Here is a 25,982-nt window from a genome sequence, read left to right on the forward strand (position 1 = left end):
ACTGGGTACGTACCCTGGGGAGGGCACCTGAGACTGGACGTGGGCGGCTAGCCAGAGCTACGGCTCTCCCAGCTAGCCAGAGCTACGGCTCTCCCAGAGCGGCATGACCCCAATGGCCTGCAGTGCCCCCAGAGCCCAGCCCCACACCACACAGGGGCTGGGAGGTGCCAATCTGTTGGGGTCCTTGGCTGGGTGGTGCTGCCCGGGGGAAAGCCCTGCACCCTTGTCACCAGTCAGCAGCCAGGATTCTGCAGCACCAGCTCCTCCCCAGCCATTCCCAGGGCAGGGACTCCTGCAAGAGCTGAGCCAGACCCCAGAGGCTGATGGAGAGCAGGCCCCACAGCGAAAGGAATGCCTGGTTTTAACCCTTCCCAGTGTGAGGCTGGGCGGTGCAGTGGTTAGGGCTCTGGCTTCGGACTTGGACAACACCAGTGCTATGCCCTGCTGCACCACAGCCTCCCTAGGTGCCCTTGGGCCAGTCACTTAGCCGCTCTGTGCCTCAGTCCCTGACTGTTCTGGGGTGAGCGGTGGGGTGTGAGGACAGCTATACTAAAGGGCGGGAGGTGCCCAGACCCCAGCTGAGGATCCTAGGCAGGGGCAGCCCCAAGCAGGCAACGCCACCGCACCACGCAGGGGCTGCCAAGGGAAGGCAAAGGCAAAGGCACTGGGATGGGGGTGGGGGCTGTGCTGGCTTTGAACCCTGCCTGCGTTTAAGGGGCTGGGGTTGGGGGGGGCACTGTGGCCCAGCACCTCATCCAGCAGAAGGAGGGGGGAGGAGCACGTGCGGCAGCTCCATGTTTGACCCCTGGTCTCAAGTCCCTCCTTCACTCCCCACTGAGCCAGCCGTGGCGGGTGTAACCCCTTGAATCCTGTGCCCGTAGCCAGCCCCCCAGCCTCTCTCCAGAGCTGCTGTCACATCAGGGCATGTTTACAAAGGTTAAGCGGTTGGGTGCCTAACTCCCATTGACAGCAATGGGACGCACTGGGGTAAAGCAGAGCCACTGCCCCCCCAGGCCGTCTGTGCCCCGCTCATTGCTGTACAAGCAGCCAGTAGCACCCCTGCAGGTCCCTGCCCCGTGCATGCTGCCAGGCGGTGGGTGAAGGGGCAGGACGTACCCTGCCCCCAGAGTTGTCTGATTCGGCCCGCAGCATCCAATTCAATCCCCGCTTTCACGCCCTTCACTTCACTTCATGCCCTTCACCTCGGGCATCGTGGGGGCGCGGGCTCGCTCTGGTCAGAATTTCAGGGGCACAGGGATGGGTCTGGGCATAGCTTGCCCAGGCTTGCTGAGCCACTGTGCAACCCGTAAATCGGGGCAGGCATTGGCAGAGCTGGGGGACGGGGGAGCCCAGGGCTGGGCTAGCAGGGGCTGTGGGTTGGGAGTGAGGGGCACCGGCAGAACTGTGGCATGGGGACTGTTTCAGCGCTCGCTCTCGCTCTCTCTCTCCATGGCTGTAACCGGGGCTCTTTGCTCCATGTGTCCTCAGTGCCAAGCTGCCAGAGGCGCTGCCCAGGCTGGGCAGGAGACGAGCCAAGAGCCCAAGGAGCCAGGACCCCCCTTTCCTTGCACATCGTATTTCTCCTACTAGCTCAGCAGTGGAGCCCTCTCCGCACAGTGATGCTGCACCAGCCCGGTCCAGCTCCCCTTCCTCAGGCCTTGGTAGCTGCCACCTAGCAGCAGAAGCCAGGCCCAGGCCGGGCGCCCGTCTCCTTGCGCCCACCTCCGCTGGCAGGTACAATGGGCAGCTTGTTGGGCCTATTGACACGGGGCCGTCGTGCTGGTCCGTACCTGGCTGCCGGTCGGTTGGCAGGACGCTGGGCCGGAGCTGTTTGCATTAGCAACGCTCCTGGAGCTGGGCACAGAGCGCCCGCACAGGGCTGGGGTTCCTGCCCGCTCCGTTCGTGTTGGAGCCAGGCTGGGCCGCCTGCCACCCAGTGACCAAGGCCCTGGGCCCTCAGGTGGCAGAATGGGCGGGGAGACGTTGCATTTCTGTTTGGATTAGTCAGCTAAGATGTAAAGCAAATCCGGGCCGCCAGCCCATCCTCTCCAGCCAGCTGTTGGGGGCGTGGGACAGATGGAGGGGCTGGGGAGGGTCAGTGATTGGGTAGAAGCAGGGGTTGTAGGGAGGCTGCGGGCATGGGGGAGGCTGCTCATTGAGTGGCAGGCATGCTATAAGGATCAGGTATTGGGAAAGGGGGGTGCACACTTGGGGGGGGCGGGGAGGGCTGGGCAGTGCCTGGAGGAGGGGGCAGGGCAGGGACTAGCCAAGCAGCTGGGAAAGGCCTTTGTTTCTTGAAGCAGGTTACAACAGGTGGGTGCCCCTCCGTGCCAGGAACACACCATGGATGTGTGGCGTTGCTGAAAGCTTGTGTACCTGCCGTAGTTGGTGTGCATTGCATAATACACGAAGAAGTGCTCTGCGCTAAACTTGCTAAGAGAGAGACTGAAAGCTTCTAATGGACAATGGGGTGCAGATTGTTCACTTCATACGCGTCCACCCCCTGCGTCACCGTCTGGGTGGGGAACACGTGGACCAAATTGAAACAGAAGATGGAGACCGCATCATGCCCACTGAAGTGCGCCGGTTACGCCGTAGTAAAGTTCTGGGCCATTTCCTGGCACTTCTACCAGAAATCCAGCAGTTTCTTGCTCAGAAATCTCAAATGTACCTAAAGTTAGAAGATGAAAACTGGATTTTGGATGTGACTTTTCTCATCGACATCACTAGTCACCTGAACGCGTTGAACGAGTCATTGCAGGGGGGAAAATCACCTCCTGCCCGCACCAATTGCTAGTGTCAGAAAATTCATCTACACTTACTAACTTACTAACTAATGTCAACTCAGTTACCTCTATGTGACTACACTCACTGCCCGCGTTTGAAATAAATGCTAGACAGACATTGATCAAGGAACTGAATCTGTCCGCCAGTTCACCCCAAGCGCTGGCTACACTGGCAGAGCGTTTCGAGAACCTCTTTTCTTCTCTGAGCGATCTGAAGTTCTGCCTCTCGGCGCCCTCCAATCCACTTGCATTTGATCTGAGTGAATGTGGAGTGGTATGTCCGAGGCTTGGGGGTGATAAAAGGAAGTTTGAGGAGGAATTAATTCACGTCCATGCCCTGGACGAAGATGGAATTAACCAGCTAAAGAGGAAAGGTTTACGAGAACGATGGATCAATACCCTGGTCTAGTTCTCCGGCATTGCACTGCAAAGCTCATGTCAATCTTTGGCTCAACATACACATGGGAGCTGAATTTTTCTGCTACGAGCCGGACACATCAAATGCAAGAAGCGCACCAGCCCAACGGCTGGAACCCTCGGTGGCGAAGCGTCTGCACATCCCTTACTCCTCATCTCAGAAAGCGCGTGGAGGACAGAGCCAACCAGAAGTCGCACTGAGCATGAGATAGGTTAGCGTAAATATTTCTATTTTTACTATTAGAAGTTGGTGACAGTTCTATGAACACATGAACGATTAAGCATTTCTATAACTTGCTATAAGAAAAGGAGGACTTGTGGCACCTTAGAGACTAAAAAATTTATTAGAGCATAAGCTTTCGTGAGCTACAGCTCACTTCATCGGAATGCATCCAATGAAGTGAGCTGTAGCTCACGAAAGCTTATGCTCTAATAAATTTGTTAGTCTCTAAGGTGCCACAAGTACTCCTTGTCTTTTTGCGAATACAGACTAACACGGCTGCTACTCTGAAACCTATAACTTGCTATGAAATATTCGGCCTGTATTAAATGTATTTAATCTTAGTCATGGGGTCATGGTTAGTGCACATGCCCAATTTCAATCTTGCGGCCCACTGAGATGAAGGAGGGCTACTCATGCAGCCCACGCACTAGCCTAGGTTGCCCATCACTGGGCCAGAGGGACCCGGAGCTGCCGTGACTTGGTGGTTCCTGGGAGGAGAGCCAGGGGAGCTCAGATTGACTTGGTTCCGGCCCCTCAGCTGAACAGAACCCGACTCTTCCAGCCTTCCTGACTGGCGCTGATTAACGCCCTTCCTCCACCTGGCCCCCTCCAAGCCTGCCCCACTTGCTTCTCCAGCCCCAGCCGGGGGCGCATGGGCGGACAGGCCATTTTCACTTTCCCAGGCTTGGTGCCAGAGGGATGGGGTAGCTGGCTGGAAAGGGCCCCAACCCTCACCCTGCAGGTACAAAGCACCTGTTCTCCCACCCTCACTCATTGCCACGTGCAGCCGATTGAATTCACACTTGCCCTTGGGCTGGAGCTCTGCACAGACCTCTCCCCCTGGCCCCCGCTTTAGTTCATGCCGCTATTGGCTGTGCACACGCGTGTGCCAGAGCCCCCAGCTGTACATGCATGAGGACACGCAGGCCACAGCAAGTTTACAGGGGGCCAGGCAGGAGTTGCTGGAGAAAGGGCTCCTGTTCACCAACCTCCACCAGGCCCAACCAGTCGTGCCCAGGTCAAAGGCTGAGTCTGGGCCGGTGTAACCCCCCTGCCTAAGCGGGAGAGAGCGCTTGCGGCGAGTCGTGTCTGGGGCAGCGTATTTGGCAGATGCACCATTAGCCCACCACAGCCAGAAGCTTCTGGAATCGGGTGTGATAGTTCTGGGTGTGCCCAACAGGGTCCCGTGACCAGACTCAGATTCCAGCAGGGCAAGCGGGCAGGGCAGGTGCTTTGCCAAAGGCCCTAGTGGGCTGGGAGAAGCCGAGCCCAGGAGCAGACAGCAGGAGCTTTCCCCAACACCGAGCCTTTTGCAACAGGGTTTTTTTAAACCCACTTCTCTGTGCTTAACTGAGCGGTTGGTCAATCAGTGAGCTGGCTGGCTACCCGGGAGCTCAGCAGAGGACTACGCTCTATGGATCCCAACAAGCAACGGGGAGGAAGATGAAAACCCAATACCCCTGACCCCCCACCCCCACTCCCTCTGCCGCTTGCTCTCCCCACCCTCGCTCACTCACTCATTTTCACTGAGCTGGCTCAAGGGGTTGGGGTGTGGGAGGGGGTGAGGGCTCCGGCTGGGGGTGAGGGCCAGAAATGAGAGGTTTGGGGCACAGAAGGTGCTCCAGGCTGGGATCAAGGGGTTCAGAGGGTGGGAGGGGAAATCAGGGCTGGGGCAGAGGGTTGGGGCACGGGAGGGGCTCAGGGGTGCAGTCTCCGAGCGACACTTACCTCAGGCAGCTCCCGGAAGCAGCCGCATGTCCCCCTCTCTGGCTCTTATGCAGAGGTGTGGCCAGGAGGTTCTGCGTGCTGCCTCATCTGCAGCCAGCGCCCCTGCAGCTCCCAAGCAATGGGAGCTGCGGAGCTGGTACTTTGGGCACGAGCAGCACATGGAGTCCCCTGGCTGCCCCTACGCCTAGAAGCGGGGCCATGCCACTGCTTCCAGGAGCCGTGCAGAGCCAAGGCAGGCAGGGAGCCTGCCTTAGCCCTGCTATGCTGCCGACTGGACTTTTAACGGCCTGGTCAGCCGTGCGGGCAATGCTACTTGGCCGATTGTAGAGATTTGCGGATCAAAGACAAACTGAGACTCAGCTGGACCCACTAAGCTCTTGGGAACTCTGCATTTCTTCTCACTGGGTTGCTGTGGGGACCGGCCTGTTCAGATTTCATTTGTTTTCTTTCTTGATGGTTCACTGCAGATAATGGATGTAGCTCAAAGTAGCCATGTTATGGTGTGAAATCGAAGTTATCATGTTTCTTTGCCATAAGATTTTATAAAGTTGGTACTTAATTAAGTTCATTCCCTTGGTTCTTTGAGGACGTGGATGTGGGGAAGTTGGCCCTGTGCAATCCTTGCTAAAAACCCTTGGACAATTCCGGGGCTCCAGCCGCGTTTCTAGGGGAGCTGGGGAGTTTTAGGGACTGGAGAAGGGCAGTGAACTCTAGTCCACCCAAAGGTTACACCAGGCTCCCCCCTTGGGGCCATGAAGTGCCCAGAAAGGAGCAGCTCTAATGCCTTCATTAACGTTCTGGATTCTTCCCGTTCCCTGCAGCAGCCCCAGTGCTGGGCGCTGGAGGCGGCAGGGGGGTTAGGCCATACGCTGCCGGAGGAGCAGCCCCATCGCCCAGCCCACGCACCCAGAGCCGAGGCAGCATGGAAAACTTCCTGCAGTTTTCAGCGCTGCAGCAGGGCCTGGCAGAGCCGAGCTCCAGCCGCGCTAGGGGCTGCAGCGACTCAGCGGGAGAGTTGGGCCCATCTTGACAAGGCAGACACCAGGGGTGGTAAGGGGGTGACTTGCCCATGGCCCCAGCAGCTGAGAGGCAGAGCTGGGACTAGAACCCAGGGCCCCTGAGGCCAAGCCCCCAGCACCTCACCCTGGCTCAGCCCAGAGGTGGAAGGGCCATTGTGGGGCACGGAAGGGGAGCGGGGTACCACGGCCCGTTCAGTCGTGAGCTTTGCTGCAGCGCTGCTGGTGGAGGGAGGCCAGTGGCCCTGTTAGGAGCTGGACCGAGGCCCACGCAGGCCTGGCGAGGGCCAAAGAGCCCTGCCAGGGCCCCTGGGGTGGGTCACCCTGAGCCTGGTTAAGGCGAAGGGCCATTCAGCTTCCCTCCTTGACACATGAAGCCACCCCCAAGTCGTCAGGCGAGTCTTTGGCCGCGTGAACTAACTGAGTAATGCCAGCAGCAGGGTGCAGTAGTAGGCTGTTATCTAATAGGCCAGCCACTGGTGGAAGGACAGATGGACAACAGCCTCCACTAGTCAAAGCTTTATTAACAAGTCAACAGAACACACCAGAACACTTGCCTTGAACAGCATTTCCTGGTCAATAACCACTGTGCCAGCACCACGGCCCCCCCGGGCCTGCGGGCAGATGGCCTGGAAGGGACTCGTCTCACAGTTTTGCTGGTGCAACTTGATGGGCTCAGTGCAGCTGAGCACAGGTCTGGGCCCACTAGCTAGCGAGTCGGGCTGGGGCTAGAGGGTTTTAGTGCACTGAGCCACCAAGGGCTCTGCCCCGCAGCCTGCCAGTGTAAAGCAACCTCAGAGCAGCATGACCCGCCTACCCCCCAGGAAGGGACACGGGGGGCTGTAATGCAGACCCACCTCGTGAAATAACACCCCACGGAGGGAGCTGAAAACAGATCAACAATTAAGGAACATGAACTAGCCCTGAGAACCCCATGGAGAACCGGCGAGGCCACCGGCCGGCTCACAGCCATGGCAGTCCGGGGGAGGGAGCCTGGCAGGGGCAAGCCACTCCCTGCCCGCCCCGTCTGGGCAGGTTTGTAACAGCAGCGGATGGGGATGGGGGAATTGGACTCAGTGCTGGGGAGAGACTCAGGCTAGACAGACGGAACCCCTGGGCGAGGCCGCAGCCCCTTGGCAGACGGCTGGCGTTCAGCACCTCCCCCACGTGGCTGCCAATCCTCACCGGCTCCAGCACCTGGCAGGATGGGGCCCTCCGCCCCTCATGGGCCTGGCCTACAGAGTGCTTCCCATGGCAGTGCCCAGCGCTGCAGTATCCCGGCCCCAGCACGGGGCTGGGACACTCTGCCTAGACCTGTTCCCAGCGCCGTCACTGGGCACAGCGTGCCATGCTCCCTGAGCTGCCCGTCCACAGGGAGCCTCCAAGGAAGGGACCCAGCACAGCCAGCTCTCAGGAAAGGAAACAACCCCCACCCTCCCCGCCAGCATCCACTAGCTGGAGCCAGCCCGGCTGTGCCCAATAGCAGGGTGTTTGACCTGAGCCAGAGCACCTGGCAGATCACAGCCCCTTCTCTCCAGGCCCTCACAGACCTCTGCCCCCCACCCCAAATACTAAATGTAATAACTCAGCCATCTGAGTGGTAGCTGGCTCCCGGCCAGGGTGCCCTCCGATGCCCATGTGCATCATCGCGGCACGCACCTGCAGACCGCCAAGCCAACCCTACCCGAGTCTGTTCAGAACCGGAGCCGAGCCCTTAGCAGGGAGCTCGCCCGCCCGCGGGGAGACACGCCCAGCTGCCAGGGCCCCTCAGTAGCAACTGTAGTGGGGCCTGTTGTAGGGGGGCCCAGACCTCCATCTCACCAGCTGCCGCCTCATTATGAAGCCGTGGGAGCGCCCACCGTGGCCTCTCCTGGTCGGGCTCCGGGGGTGCGGAGGGAAGCTGGGTGCTGGGTTTCCTGAGAAGCCAGGGAAGGGCCCTGGGCCCGGAAGAGCATGCGGCGCGCCCCAGGAAGCTTGAAAGCCGCTGGCAGGACCTAGGGTGAGAAGCAGGGTGTGGGGGGTGAGATGAGTCAATCCAGCAGGGTCTGGACAGGAACCATGGGGGTGGGGGAGGACTCAGGGATCTGCACCAGGCCAATTCTCCAGAGCAATGGGCAGCCAGATACAGTCGACCCCCTGCACCCCCCCTACCCACACACTGCCAGCAGCCACCGGCCCTCACACCAGCTGGACAGCTGGGCACCGGCAGCTTATTTGAACAGTGACAACAGCTCTGTGCCTTTGACAAATCTAACACCCATTCCGCAGTCAAGTGTCTGGTGATTGGGCTCAGCCCGTCCCAGCGCCCGGGCCCCTCAGAGCAACACCTGAGCAACCCCTGCTCAAATCATCCCAGCTGCAGGGATCACACGCGCAGGAAGATCGTCCATGCTCCAGAAGCTGCCAGACTTAGGGTTCGGCTGCAACTCTCCCAGGGCTTCACCAGCTGAAGCCTGGGCTGAAATGCAGCCAGCTCCTGGGTGCAGCATGGCGGGTGTCTGATGCCATGGAACGAGGGCTCAGGCTGGCCAGCAAGGGCTGCAGAACAAACACGGCTCGACCGGGGGGGGGGGGTCAGAAGAGGTAGTTACTCTTTCAGAGTTGGGCCAGGAGCCCAGGACAATTCTTGAAGCCAGGTGAGGGAAGTAGTGTCCTTAATTGGACCAACTTCTGGTGGGGAGAGAGAGGAGCGTTGCACTTACACAGACAGGTCTGGGCCGGGTGCACAGAGGGTGGGACAGATTGGTTAGGGTCAGTGCCCTCTGAGCCCCCGGCCCAGACCAGAGGAGCAGCTCTGTGTAGGTCGAACGCTTGTCTCTCTCCCCACCAGAAGCTGGTCCAAAGACAGACATTACTTCCCACCCTGCAGCTCCCATTCCTGCAAGACGCCGACACGTCCCTTTCACATCTCGGCAGCCCCTGCTCCACACTGCGTACAGCGCTGACACCGGAGTAAAAGCGCCCCCTCCTGAATCCCCTGGGATACCCATCCCCCATGCAGGACTGGAGGATCTATGGGTCAGCCCGCCCAGCTCAGCGATTCTGCCCACCCCATCCCGAGCCAGGCTCCGACCCAGCAGCTCTGGCACAGAGTTATTCAGACAGCGCCACAGACCCCGGCTCCAACGCTTTTCCCGTCGGAGCCGCGCAGGAGGGGAACGAGCGCGACGCCGAGGTCTCAGGAGATGCTGCCCACCTGCCCGCTCCCTGGGCTGCTGACAACGGAGAGACTCCTCTCCTCCACCTGAACCACGCAGCAAAGGGAGCAGTCGGGGGGAGGGAAGGGGGCCGGCAGGGACCGGGAGACAGTCCAGAGCAGGCAGGGAGAAGATCGAAGGCGCACAGGGCAGGAAGGCGGCAGCAGACTCGTGAAGACGAGGAGCGTGCTGGGCCGCGGGAGAGCGGCCAGGGCAGGGATACACGGTCACAGCCATAAGGAACATGGGAACGGCCCCATCGGATCAGACCGATGGCCCAGCCCAGCAGCCAGTGACCAGCTGCTTCACAGGAAGGTACAAGAAATCCCAGAAGGCCCAATTGTGAACCTGGCCCCCAGCGGCATTCCCTCACAGTTCTGGGAGCGTCAGGGCTGGCTTGGACCCCAAGCAGGAGGATTTGGACCCCCTCTCTAATCCTCTGGAGCGTAACTGCAGCGATTCTGTACGTACCAGGTCCAGTCACCTCTGGAATGCTACTAAGCTCTTGACCTGAGTCACGTCATGTGGCAGAGAGTCCCACAGATCAGTCACTTTCTATTTTGTTGAGCGTCCTCCTGGTCCTAGGGTCTGGCTGCAGCAGGGCAGGAGGGAAGCCACGCCAGAGCCAGGAAGGCTGCAGCCGGACGGGCGATGAAGGAGCAGGGCACAGAGAGGCAAGAGCAGTGGGAAAGGTCAGATTGTGCAGAGATCACAGAGGAGACAGGCAGAGCGGAGCAGCGACCTGCAGGGGCAGCAGCAGAGAGAGGTGTCCAGGCCAGACCGAACAGGAGTGGGGACAGAGATTGAGGCAGGAAATCGTGAGCACCAGGGGCCCCCCGCAAGTGAGGATCCCCCGGGGCCAGACACACCCAGGGGGGTGTGGCAGCAGCATGGGACCGAGGACCTACCCTCCACACTGAATCCGGGGCAGTTGTCGAAGCTGATGTATCCGGAGAGGGGCGCGCCAGGTCCCGCATCGCTGGGGAGGAAGGGGGAGTCTTCCTGGAAAATGGGATCCTCGGAGGGGCAGCAGAAGTCGAAGGGGGGCCGGGGTGGCGGAGGGGGCAGCGGGCAGGCGCTGGGCGGGGGTGTCCGGGACAGGCAGCTGCTGTCCCACTCGGGCCCTGCAGAGTCAGAGACGTGACTGAGCCCAGAGCCTGGGAAGGCCCCGGGCAGAAGGGTTGAGAGCCTTTGACGAAGACAAGGACTCCAATCTGGGGGGCCGCGTGGGGAGAAGGGTCAGAAGGAGCCATTTGAGACCAGGGCCAAGTTCGGGTCGGCTCATTCCCCCCAGGCTGGTAGCACCAGCTGCTCCGAGAGCAGGGCCCCGCGACGGCGCTCCCGGGGCTCCAAGCCCCTCCGGCCCCCCACAGCTCTCGGGGGCCAGCGGCCTCTGGAGACTGCACCCCGGGGCCGTGCAATGCGTTGGCCGCATGCGCCCCCTGCTGGCTCTTGGCAGCAGTGACCTACACGGGCACTGTGCCCAAAGCCCCCTGGCACGACCTGGGTGCTGTGGGTGCCAGTAAGGAGCTGGGGGTGGGGGGCTGAGGAGAAGAGCTGGGGGATACCACCATGTCCCCCCCCACCCCCGCAGGGGCCTCGTCAGCGTCAGTCACGCTGTGGCTCGGCTGGCTGGCTGGCGCTCCAGGGCACGGCCACGGGCGCACACTGACGAGCACGGGGAAGGTGCCCACTCCCCACTTGGCAGCACTACGCTCAGGCAGCTCCCCTTGGGGGGGGCCACAGGGCTGTCAGCCACAGGAGAGAGGCGGCCAAAGCCTGGCTGAGGGGGGGGCTGGAAGCCGGCAACAGGCCACCCCCAAGTGGACGGGGATCCCTTCCCCAGTCACCTCCCCTGCGCGGTTGCCCAACCTAAGGAGGTGCCCACAGCCTCTGCCCACCACCAAGATCTTTACCCCAGGGGCAGGGCGGAGCAGCGTGGGGCGCCGGGCAGGGGGTGGGCCGCGAGCTCCACTCCAGAGCGTTTGCCTGAAAGCAACCTGAAGAAAGGGAAAAGCAGATCCATCAGCAGCATGCCCCCTCCCATCCCCTGCAGCAGCACCCCCCCGTCTCCCACCCCCTCTTGCTGCAGCACACCCACCCCCACTCCCTCCTCCCCACGCCCACCCTCACCCACTCCCTTCGCTGCACATCCACCCCTCCCTCCACCCTGCCACAGCCCATCCATCCACCTCACACTCCCAGTCCCCACAGCGGCACCTGTCCCGCATCTCCCACCCCCTCTTGCTGCAGCACACCCCCTCAGTGGCACCCCCTGTCTCCCCCTCACATCTCTCCCCCCCACCCCAGCATGCCCACCCTCTCCCACCCCCCTGCTGCAGCACATCCATCCCTCCCCACATCTCCCACCCCCTCTTGCAGCAGCATGCCCACCGCCACCCCCTCCCACACCCATCCCCATCTCCACTCCCTCCTCCCCACCCTGCAGCAGCATGCCCATCCCTCTTCCGCTGCTCCCCCCTCTTTCTCCCACCCAGCAGACGTGGCAGCAGAGGCATGTGGGGCACTGAAGTCTCTCCCAGGGAGGCTGCTGGGAAGAGGGTGAGGAGAGCCGCGGCTGAGGGGCATGTGCACAGACTCCCTCCCACCCTCACCAGGTGCCATCCAGCCGTCCCTGGCGCCATTCCCCGTGGGGCACAGCTACCCAGCCCCTCACATCCCGAACCCTCCTCCCACCCCCATTCCGTGCATCAGGACTGCACTGTTCTCCACCCCCCCAAAATAAAGCCACCAGGGGCTGAATACAGGGCTGGGAATACAGCCGCTCCGATTCGGGGCCGTGGGAGCTGCCAGCGTGGCCTCAGCGATGAAGAGACCGTGGCCTGCTTCCCAGCGAGCTCTGCCCAGGTCAGTGCCAGCCACCACCCCTCCGCCCAGCAGCAGGACGTTAGCCTGGCTCTGCTGGACCCGCTTCTCCTTTGTCCCAGGCCTCCAGTCAGGTGGAGGATGGGGGCCCCTCTGGCGACGCAAGCGCTGCCCCCAAGGGACGATCCACATCAGCGTGCCCCTCACCATGGCGTCTAGTCACTGTTAACCCCCCTCCCCGACATTCCCCGCTCCCCCGCTCACCGTCCTGGGGTCTCTTCTCTGGGATCTCGACCCCCCAGGCGTCGGCCACGTGGGCCAGCAGCAGGTGGGTGATCCTGCGGTGGACAGCCCGGTTCCAGTGGACGCCGTCCCCGCTGCGGTGGTGCGCATCGAAGCGGAAGTAGTAGTGCAGGTCCAGCACGTCGAAGTGGTGGCTGCTGGCCAGGACGGCCCCGTAGAAGTTGCCCTCAATCACATTGTGGGACACCTTCTTGCCTCGGTGCTGCAGCTGGAGGCAGAGAAAGGAGCCATCGGGCCAGGCCAGCAGGGCTCCCACAGACAGGGAGGGCCATGCTCCAGGGACCCGGCCCCACGAGAACACCTCGCTCCTGGGGATGGTACAAGACAGCAGGACGGCCTGGCAGACACAGCCATTCCTGGGGGTGCAGGGCCCCTTTGCCAGTAGCTGCAGGCAGGGACAGGGAACACCAATGCCAGCTGGAGTGCTAGGGCCCAGCCCAGAGCTACCACCCCTTTCCAGCCTGCTGCCTAGCAAGGAGGGCAGCCCAGCTGCCTGGGCCTGTTTAGGTTTAACCCCTCCAGTCCTTGGCACTCGCCTGTCCATGCAGGCTGAGGCTCGGGAATGCAGGAAGAAGAGAATGCGGATCAGAGCAGGCTGTTTTCTGCAGCAGGGCCAGTAGCCAGTGGCAAAGAGAATGGGAAAAGTTAACGGTAGCTTAGGTACAAGTGATCATGACTTGATCACATTTATAAGGTGCAAACAGAATAAAGTCCAGGCTAGTAACATATCTTTGGTGGCTGAATAGGGCCAATTTCAGTGAAAACAAACATGAGGCAAATCAGCTGAGAGGAAGAATTTAATCAGGAGAATGTGAATGATCACTGGGGGAATTGTTTAAGAATTAGATGTCCCAAAAGCCACAATCAAGGAAGAAGTATGTGCTGGTTAAAAAACTGACCTGGGTTTAGAGTGGAAGTGAAGACAGCTAGAAAACAAAATTAAAAAATATGCAACAAATGGAAGAAAAGGGAAATTGATAATAATGAACATAAATCAAAAGATAGGAATTGTAGAAAATTGATAAGGGAAGCCAAGGGACACAATGCGAACTCTATGGCCAGCAGAGTTAAGAGTAAAAAGGAGTTTCTTAAATATTAAGAACAAAAAGAATCTTAACAATGGTATTGGTCCATTATTAGATGGAAATGGTATTATGTAGAATAATGCAGAAAAGGCAAACATGTTCAATAAACATTTCTATTCTGTATGGGGGGGCAGGGAAACAGATGATATAAAGTTAGACATTTTAAAATCAGCAGGTATAGATAACTTGCATCCAAGAGTTTTAAAGGAGCTGACTGAGGCACTTGCTGAATCGTTAATATTGATTTTTAGTAAGTCTTGGAACACTGGGGAAGTTCCAGAAGAAAGCTAATGTTGTGCCAATGTTTAAAAAGGTTAATAGGATGACCCAAGTAATTATATGCCTGTCAGTCTGACATCGATCCCAGGTAAGATAATGGAGCAGCTGACATGGGACTTGATTAATAAAGAATTAAAAGTAGATAATGCAATTAATGACAGGTTTCAGAGTAGCAGCCGTGTTAGTCTGTATTCGCAAAAAGAAAAGGAGTACTTGTGGCACCTTAGAGACTAACAAATTTATTAGAGCATAAGCATAAGCTGTAGCTCACGAAAGCTTATGCTCTAATAAATTTGTTAGTCTCTAAGGTGCCACAAATGCAATTAATGCGACTCAACATAGGATCTATTTTCCATTAACCTATCAGACTAACTTGATCTCTTTGATAAGATACCAAGTTTCAGTAATAACAGTAATAGAGTTGATATAATATACTTAGAATTCTCCTGAATGTTTGATTTCATACTGCACAAAATTTTGATTAAAAAATTAGAATATAAAATGAACATGGCACACATGAAATGGATTAAAAACTGGCTAACTGATAGGTCTCAACATGTAATTGTAAATGGGGAATCCTCATCCCTGTGGGATCGGTTCTTGGCCCTACTCTATTTAACGTTTTTATCAATGATCTGAAAGAAAACAAAATCTTCATCGAGAAAGTTTGCAGCTAGCACAACAACTGGGGGAGTGGGAAATAATACCGAGGACAGGTCACTGATCCGAGCGATCTGCTTCACATAGTCAACTGGGCACAAGCAAAAAATGTGTGTTTTAATATGGCTAAATGTAAACGTGTACATCTAGGAGCAAAGAACGCACGCAGTATGTACAGGACAGGGGATTCGATCCAGTGACTCTGAAAAACACTTGGGGGCTAATCAGCGGAACAGGAGCTCCCTGTGTGACGCTGGGGCCAAAGAGCTAATGTGATCGTGGGATGCATGAACAGAGGAATCTCAAATAGGAATCGAGGGGTGATTTTCCCTCTGTATTTGGCACTGGGGCTACCATTGCTGGGATCCCTGTGTCCAGTTCTGCTGCCCACAATTCAGGACGGATGTTAATAAATTGGAGAGGGGTCAGAGAAGAGCCAGGCGAATGCTTAAAAAGTTAGAAAATCTAGGCTCAGCGTGGGGGGAAGTAGGGGAATTTTTCTGGCCTGTGCCAGACAGGCCAGACTAGATGATCTAACGTCCCTTCTACCCTTAACTTCCATGAACCTCTGGCTCGGAGATTTCAGAGTAGGAAGTGGATCGTGAGAGCTGATGAGGCCTGTTTCCATCCGCTCCCATCATGTCAGCAGGGGCACGGCAAGGCCAGGGTGAAGGGAACCCCTCGCCCCCCCAGTGGCTAGGCAGCCTGCAGCACTCAGCCGCAGGAGGCAGAGAGTTAACTTTGGAGCTGTGACTAGGATTTCAGACAAGGCCTGTCCAGGAGGGTGCCCTGTGGGGGCTGTGAGACCGGAGGGGTGAGCCCGCATGGGCTGGAAAGCGGTGCAGCCACGGGTACCGGCCCCGGTAGCTGGCCCTGCCCCTGGGCTCAGCACTTTATCCCGGTCCCAGCCGCACATCCCTCAGAGCACCCTCAGCGAGCAGCACTGGGGTCCGGGGTCAAGCTGCAGTTCGCGTTACCTCTGGGGTGAGGAAGCCCCCGATGATTTTGTGGCCCACGGGCATCGTCATGTTCCACACCAGGAGGCAGGCATGGGGCAGCACCTTGTCCAGGCGGTTAAAGGCCTTCTCCAGATTCACCCGGTACTGCTTCATGGACTTGGGGCCATACCTGCAGGGCGGCAGAGCAGACAGAAGTCATGCCCTAGGGACTGACATGGGGTAGGATCCATCTGGCCCCCACGAGGAGCAGCACTGGGCAAAGGCAGGAGCCTGTTGGCCAGCCGCTCTGCGGAAACGGCTCTATGGGCGAGGCTGGCCAGGCAGGTGTTTCTGCACCGAGATGCCACCATCGGCCAGGGGCAGGGAGGGGAAGTTGCCCCACCATCCCCCAGCATGGGACATGGGAGTTTGCGGGGCAAGAGGAAAGCTGGGCGCCCGCTCGCTGTCTGTGCCCGAGACCCGCTCCACCGGCTGTGAGACACCTCACCACCCCCGAGTAGAGCACTGCGAGTGGCACCCACGAGGTGCTCAGACACCACGGGCATGGGCCAACAGCCAGAGCAGAATGCACATGCAGGACCAAGCTCCCTCCTCTTGGGCAGGCGGCATGTTGGCAGCCCCGTCACTAGCTGAGCCAACGCCCTCTTGGCTCCCTCACCGGGCTTGCCCAGATCTCTCAGACTGGACTGGACTAAGTAACGCTGCTGGCTGCACATGCACAATGGGGCAGAGCCTGGCTGGCCCCAAGGAGTGAAAAGCAGGAACGTCCGTGTCCGGGGGGCAGGCTCCTTGCACTGACGGGACAGATGAGCAGAGTCAGGAGAGGCTATTTTTACCCTGATGCTCTTTCCAAGCAGAACCACACTGTAACCCCTGACCCGCCACAGCTGGTGCCTTGGAAGGGCTGCAGCACCCGGCCCCACAAAGTTCCCTTTTCATATCTGGTCACCTCCCACAACACAGGGGGTTTTAATGAACCAGCTGCCATGTGCCTACATGCCCAGCACTGCCCTTGGCTGGACAGACTCAGAATCACTGATTTGCGTCTCACAGGCCCTGTACTGCCAGCGGAGAGTCTCCTTTAGCTGCACTGGCCAGGCTGTGGCAGCCGGAGGGGTTCAATTCTCTCCCTGAGGGTGCTGTGCAGCCCCATGTGACCTCGCAGAGGCCCGAGTTCTCCTGCCAGGGTGGGGGTAGCACCGGGTACCTGCTCACGTCCCACAAGCAGGAGTTGATGATGACGACATCGGGCTGGGGCCCAGCCTGGAAGTCGGCCAGGATGCTCTCCATGTAGTCGGAGTAGACGCGGGTGACAAAGTAGAAGCGCACCAGGTGATGGTCCGTGCGGTACTGCCGTACCTCCTTGTATTGGGTGCCGTTGGTCAGCTCGCCCAGCACGCCGCCTTCCACCAGGCAGTCGTTCTCAAATCTCAGCTCCCCCTGGCAGAGATGGGACGCAGAGAGCCCTCAGTGACGCAGCCCCCGAACCCGCCTATTGCCCGCATCGAGAGCCCTGCGCCGATACCAAATCGACAGCCATGGCGAAAGCAGCCGCATGTCGGGCCGCCGCTCGCGGGAGCCAGCGATCTCCAGCATGGCTGTGCTGCCCCCAGCCCTCCCCACAGGGAAGGGCACCAGGCTCACCAGCAGCTGTCCCTGGTCACACTAGTGTGTGCAAGTCTGGGTGTGCGAGCCGCTTGCATGCACTAGCGTGACCAGGGACAGCAGTTGGTGAGCCAGGTGCCTGCCCCAGTGGACAGGGCTGGGGGCGGTACAGCCATGCAGGAGGAGCTGCCCGTGCAGGGCGCTGGCTCCTGCGAGCAGCTGCCTGACGTGCTGCTCCAGTTCCTGGTACAGCCCTGCAGCTCCACGGACACCCACATCTGTGGATATAAATCCTGTGTGTGCACAGGGCTCTACCCCCAGGGGAGCGATGCCCTCTCGTGCCCACTGCCTGGCTAGCACCCTCGGAGGTCGTCCTCTGTCTTCCCATCCCTGAGAACTGCGCCCAGCCACAGCCTGCAGCCTTCCTGTGAGCTAGGGAGTGACCCGAGGCCTCTTCTGGGCACAGAGGAGCTGAGCTGGCCCAGGGCAAGCAGCAAGCCAGAGCAAGGGCTGGGGTTGGATCCCAGAGCCCCAGCTCAGCCCAGTGCTGGTCTACCACAAGGCCTTGCCTCCCCTGGACCCAAATGACAACACTAGGGCCTGTAGGTGCGTGCCCTTCCGGCCCCTCCCAATAGCCCAGCCCCATGGGTCCCCAGGCCAGGCAGCTTCCCAGCCCCTTCTCGAAGCCCCACCCCAGCACTGCGGGACATCACCACTTTTACCCTCCCTCTAGATGGCTGCAGTGGCTGAGCACCAGCCGAGGGAGCACAGTGGGACGATGCTATTCCCAACACCAGCCAGCAGGGGGCACTCACGTGGCAAGACACCCCCCAATCTTACACGTGAACCACTGATGGGGGGCGCGGAGGGGGGTGCGCCAGGCCCAGGATTGTTCTGCTTCTTTGGTTACATCTGGGTTTCAAAGCCTCCCACCGGAAACAAGAAACCCTCCTCCCCCGTCAAGCAACACAGCTGGCCCAGACCCAACAAGCTGTAGCTGCTTCCTCTATTGCTGAGCCGGACCCAGGGCCAGGACCGCACACTCTGCAGGCCTTTGGGAGGGCACCGGCTTAGAACCAGAGAACATCAGGGTTGGCAGGGACCTCAGGAGGTATCTAGTCCAACCCCCTGCTCAAAGCAGGACCATCCCCAACTAAATCATCCCCGCCAGGGCTTTGTCAAGCCTGACCTTAAAAACCTCTAAGGATGGAGGCTTGTCTGGTTACTTGCCACCAGGCAACCAGATTAGTTTTCTTCACTTCTCTTTATGCAACAGCAGCCACCCAAACTGGTTGTCTCAGCTGTGCCCACAGAGGGGGAGCACACACCAGAGCTGACTGCACCAGAAGCGACCGCTTTCAGGGGCGCAAGGCCCAGCAGGGGGCATCCAGAGCATGGACCCCGGATTGGAGAAGCGCCCCGGTGACATGGCGCCTGCGAGTGGTTTAGTTCCCCAGCCCTGTGGGACAGAGGTTGGCTGCTCTGGATCCGCAGGGACAGTACCTTGGCTTTCAGCTGGGACTGGCTGAGGAGAGCATCCTTCTGCAAAAGCAACACCAGGTCCTTGTAAACCGATCGCTGGACTGCAAGGGGAAAATGGAGACAGAGGTAGCCCAGGGTCGCCCATCTTTGGGGGAGCAACATCTTTGCCTCTTGGGCGCTAACGCATGGACCAGCCCAGGGTCTCATTCGGGGCAGGGTGGAAGAGGCCCTTGTTCAGAATGGGATGCGTCTGTGCAGGCCAGGCGCACTTGGTGGGCTGCGGCTGGGGGGGCAGATGTCAGGAATGAGACGACGCGCCAGCTGCCGTGCTGGGGGTGGGCAGGCGGTCGTGCTGCACGGACTCTGGGGGTGGAGGTGCAAGGGCAGCGCTGCGCAGCAGAGACATGGGTCCAGCTCACTCAGCTTAGGGAACACCCCCGCCCCCCCCAGGCCAGCTTCAATTACTGAGTGGGGCCAGAACGACAGGGCACCCAGAGAAATCCACTCTGCTCACTGCAGGGCTCAAACTCCCTGCTCCCCACCCCAGGAGGCAAGTTCAGAGGCCTGGTTGCCCTTCACCTTTACCCAGCCAGTCCTGCCACGGAAGGGGGTTACCCCACGCAGCCGATCTGTCTGCACAAGCCAGGGCAAACCCACAGTTGCTGGCAAGGCAGAGAGCCCTGCTGGGGCTGCAGGGAGCTTGCAGCCCGGCTCGCAGGAAAACCCACTTTGGACGTGGAGCCAAACATAACTCGGCTCTACCATGGCCGAGAGGGGTCAAGGGAACCTGCCCCCCATGCTGGGGGGCTCTGGCGTCCCTTCGGCTGACTCACTGGAATCCCCCACGACCACCACGAACTTGTTGTGCAGTAGCTGCTGGACTTCGTGTGTGAAGAAAGTGACCATGGCTCGGCAGGCGGCTGCTCCCCAGCAAGCAGAGCCCTGCTCAGCGAAGAAGAGAGAAGAAACTGAGGCCTGCATTCTCCTCCACCCACGCTGGGAGCGGCCTCCGCAGGCTGCCTGCACGCTGCCCCCCATCGCCAGGAGGGCAGCACAGGGAGGCCAGACACAGAGCTGTCAGCCAAGATCAGGTGCAGTGTCAACAGCAGCTCTTGGGCTCGTGGTTTGTGTAACTATGACGTGTATTCAGGTCACGTTTCCCCCAAACCCTTTGTACTTCTGCTATGAGAAAAATGTCTGGACCATCCTCCCAGCATGCTTTGCACTTGGGCCCAGCAAGCTGGTAAGCTGCGGGCAACCCCTCTCCCTGGTACCCGTAGAAACAGTCAGGGACAAGGTCGGTGTTACGTGAAGGCTTCGCAAACTGTTACACTGGGCCATGGTGCAGCATGCCACGGCTGGATGGGACATAATGGCAAAATATTTGGTCCTGTCGAAGTCTGGCCCCCATACACCTGGTACCAAGGGAGAGCGAGCACACGATGCCTCTACGTTTGGCAGACTCGTGGAAAACGTCATTCAAAACAAGATAAGAAACTGGCAAGAACAGGTACGGAAATTGTAGGTTCCCTCGTGAACGTAGTAAAAACTGGGGCATGAGTAAAGAAGTCAGTCCTTCGGCTCAGAGCGGCTTCGAGCTGCTCTGTGCTGGTCTAGCTTTGTCGCCATTTCATTAATCCAAACCGAACACTAACAGAGCCACACAAAGCAAGTTCTCGAGGGAATCCAGGCCCTGGGCACTGACCCAGCGAGGATGGACGGACCCTCTCTGCCCGGAGTGCTGAGGCTGCTGCTCCTGCATCCCAGGGGCTTCTTGCCGGGTGGGAGGCAGGGCAGAGACCAGGGGAACCCAGGCAGTGGATTCGGAGTCAGACTCTGCTTTGTGCCCTGCACTGAGACATGCCGCGTAGTGTGGGACACCCCCTGGCACTGGGGCAAAGGATGAACAAGGAGCAGAGCCAGGGTGAATGGGGCCTTTAATTACCCAGCTGCCCTGCTTGTTTTCCACTGGCTCCTCCACCCATTCCGGGACAGCCCATTAAAGCCCAGCCCCTTAGACACCCTCTGGCCTGCGGTCAGGTGTTGGCAGCAGCCACCTCAAAGCTTGCCATGGCCCAGCGTTCCCACCTCTGCACCATGGAGCACTGGGCCGGACGTGCAGATATTGAACCACGCAGACCCCGACCGGCACTGATCTGGCCCTGCCCCTGGAAGGCTGATGGGAAAGAAAGAGCTTTTCAGCTCCTCTGTGGCCTTGCGGCTGTTCCAAGGAGAGCCGTGAAGGGAGCAGGGGGCAGAGAAGCAGGGCTGCACCCCTTCTGGCTCCTTTAGCTGTTGGATCATATTAAAGAAGTTCTGTATTAAAGTCACAAATGAGTTTGATTCCCCATAGTTTAAATTCCAGGGTATTACTAATTCAGAGGTCTCTTGGTTTTTGGTCCTGTTTCTCTCCCTCTATGTGTGAAACTTGCAAGCTGCTAATTGTGTTAGTGCATTCTAAGACAGAGTCTGTTCTCAAAGCAATTCTTTGTAACAACAACTACTCACACAGAGAGAGACTCAACGCAATACTCTATAACAACAGAAACAGCACCCAGAGACTCCCGGCCCTTTTGTTGTATTCATCTCGCTTTGTTAACAATTGTGATTAAAATAGAGATAGAGGATGTATGTGGATGGATGCTTGGTGTGGATAATAACTGAATGATCAGGGAGGTGCCAGCCTAAGAATCCAGTGTCCATCAGCTGAAGAAGGCATTAAGTGGAAATAACCAGAGGACCCCCGGAGGGCAGACTGGAATCCACCCAACAGCCTCAAGGATGGGAGAACCAAAGAACAAGATAACATCTGGCAGCACGGAGCCATCAGGACTGTGCCATCTGATGATTGATTCAGCAACAGCTTGATAAAGCAATTCCCATAGACTGGCATAGGAAGAAATTCCTATAAAAATGGACTCTAGAAAGTGAGAACTTTGGGGTCTGATTCTGCAAACCAACTTCCAGGAGCATCAGATGAGCATCTGACAAGGCCCTGCTCCCTCCTCATGTCCAGGTCACCGGGCCAGTGGCTTGGCATGAGCAACTCTAAGGCTGATAACTATGATAACCTTGCAAAACGTGTGTGTGTGTGTGTGAATAAATATGAAATTGAATGGAATGTTATAGCTATAACTAACTGCTTACTACGATTCCTTCTGTATTCACAATAAATGTGGCATTTTGCCTTTTCCCCTTTAATAGGATCCTGCTGATTTTTATTTTATTGGTATAACATAGCCTGGAGCGAAGGCCCAGCTGGAGTCTCTGGTTTATATGGCAATGCCAGAGAGAAATCCGGGCTTCATTGTGCCAGTGCTGTACAAAGAGGCAGGCCTGGCCCTCAGGAACTCCTGGTCTGAGCAAAGGGAGAGCATGAGGGACTGCTCTGCAGATGGGAGCTGAGGGAGGGCCAAGGTCCCAGGGGAGTCTGTGAACATGCTGGGAACTCCCTGACTGGAACGGGCTATGCTGCCAACAGGCCCCATAACAGCATCGAGCCTGGGCTTTGCCAGCACAGCTCCAGCGTTTCTCTCTCCCACCTCCCCCCACATTCCTAGCAGACATCACTGTGCCAGCGAAACCACTGCCCTGCAGCCGAGGCTCTACCCACCAAGGCCATCCTCCCCCTCAGCAGGACTTGTTTTGTTCCTGGGCGTGATTTTAACATTAGACCAGCCTGCCCTGTTTTTACGAGCGAGGGGTTACAGGACACCGGCCCACCTGTGAATCCCAATCAACTAGGGAAAGGGGGATGGGATTCAGGCTGTTAACACCCATGTAGCTCATATGCTGCAGAGGAAGAGAGCCCTTAGGAAGGGTTCAGCAGCTCCTGCCCCTCTGGTCACCGCCCCCTCCAGAGTTTCTCTCTGCAGACTCGACTCCTGCTCTTTCCACTCCGTTTGTGCTACATTGGTTAGGGACGCGCTCACCTATGGGTATCGTTACACCAATGCCTTGCACTGCTGTAACGATAATGGGATGAAAGGTCCTTACACTAGTGTGGCTTGTTCCCTTTCCCATCTGGGAATAACTACACTGTTAAAAGCCCTTTTATACTGGCAGGACTGCCTCAGAGCTAGGGGGCTGGGCTGATTGAACTGGGCCGGGAGAGATGGAGCCACTTCCGCAGACAAGCGCCAAGGTACAAAAAACAGAACAGGGGCAAAAAAATGTACACACTTTTCCAGCTTCTCTCCATCACCAAGACACAAAGCACACAGCCCAGGATGAAATACTGGCCTACAACAGCCCCAGGGCAAAATGCCCTGGGGCCCGGATTTCTCCCATAGTATTTTTCCTTTGTAGGTTTAGTTTAGCAAAAGTTTGGGATGCTACACTTGTACTTGCCTTCCCCACCAACACCGCCTTTCCCCCTCGGGTTAGACAGGGCCCTAATTGGGCACTTTTGACAGACTGATTTCAATTTCTGAGAGAGAAAAGCTAAGAACTATGTTATTGCAACATTAAGTCTGAGTGAGGAAACACAAGTGTTCGGGTTCCTACAGGAATACTAACTAGTCTGCACTGTAGCCCTACGTGTGGGTTTAAGTTACTCTTGGCCCACCCCAGGGCAGGGGTCTGTACTGCAGTGGTCTGGGAAGGGTCAGCCGCCAGATCAGCTATTCAGGAGAGAGGCTAGCAGGACACCACCCTGCCCTTTCTTTAACCATTATTTTTATTAGCCAGCCAGGCAAACGCCCACCCCCCTCCAAGCCAGGCACAGAGAAATAATGACACATGACCAGCACTTGCGTTACTTATAGCATTACCCATCCCAGACAGTTCCTAGGTGGTTGTCAGTAGGTCAATCACACTTTCCCTGGCTAGGCAGATGCATGCATCTTGGCCCCTTTTCCTTATCTAAGCTTCCACACTCCAATCTCTGGGGCGTCACCACACTGTTAATTGGTTACCTATTTACCTCATTAGCTTTTGTCAATTAGTTGCCATGATATTTCTATAGCATCCCCGCCGTTGACACCTGTACGTTTTGGTTATAGGTATTCCTTAGACTCACCCTGAACTGCCAATAGTGGCTGGCCACCACCTTCAGCCCCCAACTAAAACCTCTCCAGCACAGCACCAAGAGTCTATGACCTAGCCTGAGGGACGACCCCTCCCTCTCACAGATCCTGGGAGACAGGCCAGTCCTCGCTTACAGGCAGCCCCCCAACCTGAAGCAAATACTCACCAGCAGCCACACACCACACAACAGAACCACTAACCCAGGAACCTATCCTTGCAACAAAGCCCATTGCCAACTCTGTCCATGTGTCTATTCAGGGGACACCATCATAGGGCCTAATCACATCAGCCACGCCATCAGGGGCTCGTTCACCTGCACATCTACCAATGTGATATATGCCATTATGTGCCAGCAATGCCCCTCTGCCATCTACATTGGCCAAACCGGAGAGTCTCTACGTAAAAGAATAAATGGACACAAATCTGACATCAGGAATCATAACATTCAAAAACTGGTAGGAGAACACTTCAGTCTCCCTGGCCACTCAGTAACAGATTTAAAGATGGCAATTTTGCAACAGAAAAGCTTCAAGAACAGACTCCAGCGAGAAACTGCTGAGCTTGAATTAATATGCAAACTAGATACCATTAACCTGGGTTGGAATAGAGACTAGGTGTGGCTGGGTCATTACACATATTGAATCTATTTCCCCATGTTAAGTATCCTCACACCTTCTTGTGAACTGTCTAAATGGGCCATCTTGATTATCACTACAACAGTTTTTTTTCCCTCCTGCTGATAATAGCTCATCTTAACTAATTAGCCTCTTACTCCACCTTTTCATGTTCTCTGTATGTGTATAATCTTCTTACTATATGTTCCATTCTATGCATCCGATGAAGTGGGCTCTAACCCATAAAAGCTTATGCTCAAATAAATGTGTTAGTCTCTAAGGTGCCACAAAAAGAAAAGGAGGACTTGTGGCACCTAAGAGACTAATAAATTTATTTGAGCATAAGCTTTCGTGAGCTACAGCTCTCCTGTTCTTTTTGTGGATACAGACTAACACGGTTGCTACTCTGAACCCTTTACTTGTGGTTTCAAACTTCCTATCAGTCAACTCTCTTATGACTAGTTTCTAAGGTGCCACAAGTACTCCTCTCTTTTTTTTTTTTTTGCTTAATTTGTGGCTTCCTATCACCTGCCCATCAGTTCCTCATGCCAAATTAATCCTAAACCCTAATTAGTTATGCTCAGCAAACTACCTTGTAGAACATAAGAACGGCCATACAGGGCCAGACCAAAGGTCCATCTAGCCCAGTATCCTGTCTTCTGACTGTGACTAATGCCAGGTGCTTGAGAGGGAATGAATAGAACAGGGAATCATCAAGTGGTCCATCCCCTGTCATCTACGTGTCTTGGGAAGGTGGAATCTGTCCTTGCATTACAGCATGAACCAATCTTATAAGGAAGACTACACCATCATATACAGACAGCATCTTCTATTCCTCTTTATTTAGCTGCATAGTTCCAGCTTACTGTGAAATGCCGGAGTATAGTCAAAGACATGTCCATGAACTTGTCCATTGCAGGACTGAGCTTTGAATTGCAATACTAAACAGGTTTGCACTGGGTTGCATTAAATGAGACAGAAGCCCTCTCCTACTCTCCACCACCATGGCTAATGCTAGCTTTCAGAAAAAGTACTCCTAGCGTAGACAGGGCTAAACCAAGGGCAAGTGTTTTCATTAGCTTAAAAGCCACAATTGTGACACAACAGCTACCTTTAGGTCTCCCTGCCTCCTGGCAAGGGGCATTTGGGCCCATCCCAGATGGAAGGGGGTTTGGTTCCTTAGTTTTTTAAGCCCTTCTCTGAACTGGCACCAAAGCAGAGAGGAGCCCCCCCAGGCCTGCAGTTAGCTCTCTCGCTTTCCTTCAGACCCTTCACCCAGCCAGTCACTAACTGCCAGGAAGTGCCCACCCAAGAGTCACTACTGTGACCAACTGTGAAAATATCTGGAAGTGAAGCAATTACCTCCAATGCGTCCAAGTTCCAGAGCAAACGGCGTTGGTGCCGGGACAGGGCTCTGGCCTTTTGCTAGTATTTACAGAGCAGCCTCAGCAAAGCAGTGCTGGTCTCCAGCCGGTGGCCAGTCACCTGGGGTTATTCAGGGATTAAAGGGGCATCCATCAGAAAAACAAGCCCCATCTCTACCTGCCGCTGTTGCAAAGGACACCAGCCAGGAGGTCTCCGCTCAGAGGTGACAGAATAACTCTCCCAGCACTTGCCCTGGCTCTGCTGGAGGAGGATTCAGGCCTGTGGGAGCCCTACCATCGCCAGGGCTGAAAGAGGTGAGAGGAAAACACGTGTATTCCCGCCCCCGACGGAGCCTTTTCATTTGCTTTGTGCGGTTTGTGTGGGTCCCTCCCACACAGCAACAAAGGGA

At 57.0% G+C, this 25,982-nt stretch overlaps 1 protein-coding gene across 4 annotated transcripts; it reads right to left on the reverse strand.

Moving 5' to 3' along the window:
- Positions 1-6,676: 6,676 nt before the first annotated feature.
- Positions 6,677-25,699, reverse strand: PCED1A (PC-esterase domain containing 1A). Of its 4 annotated transcripts, none has more exons than XM_038399492.2 (9): positions 25,571-25,699; positions 19,400-19,508; positions 18,588-18,667; positions 16,687-16,919; positions 15,498-15,648; positions 12,458-12,704; positions 11,284-11,367; positions 10,276-10,491; positions 6,677-8,164 (listed from the first exon to the last, which is right to left on the reverse strand). In XM_038399492.2, exons 2-9 carry the CDS (start codon positions 19,470-19,472, stop codon positions 7,938-7,940), a joined length of 1,311 nt encoding a protein of 436 aa, XP_038255420.1. In that variant the 5' UTR covers positions 19,473-19,508; positions 25,571-25,699; the 3' UTR covers positions 6,677-7,937. The 4 variants fall into 4 exon arrangements, with proteins under 4 accessions (XP_038255420.1, XP_043368831.1, XP_043368830.1 ...); XM_043512896.1 differs by having other exon boundaries at positions 10,276-10,524; XM_043512895.1 differs by lacking the exon at positions 25,571-25,699 and having other exon boundaries at positions 19,400-20,853.
- Between the last annotated feature and the right edge of the window lie 283 nt (positions 25,700-25,982).

This window comes from Dermochelys coriacea, chromosome 4, assembly GCF_009764565.3.
Source record: "Dermochelys coriacea isolate rDerCor1 chromosome 4, rDerCor1.pri.v4, whole genome shotgun sequence".
In the NCBI taxonomy this organism is placed as follows: domain Eukaryota; kingdom Metazoa; phylum Chordata; order Testudines; family Dermochelyidae; genus Dermochelys; species Dermochelys coriacea.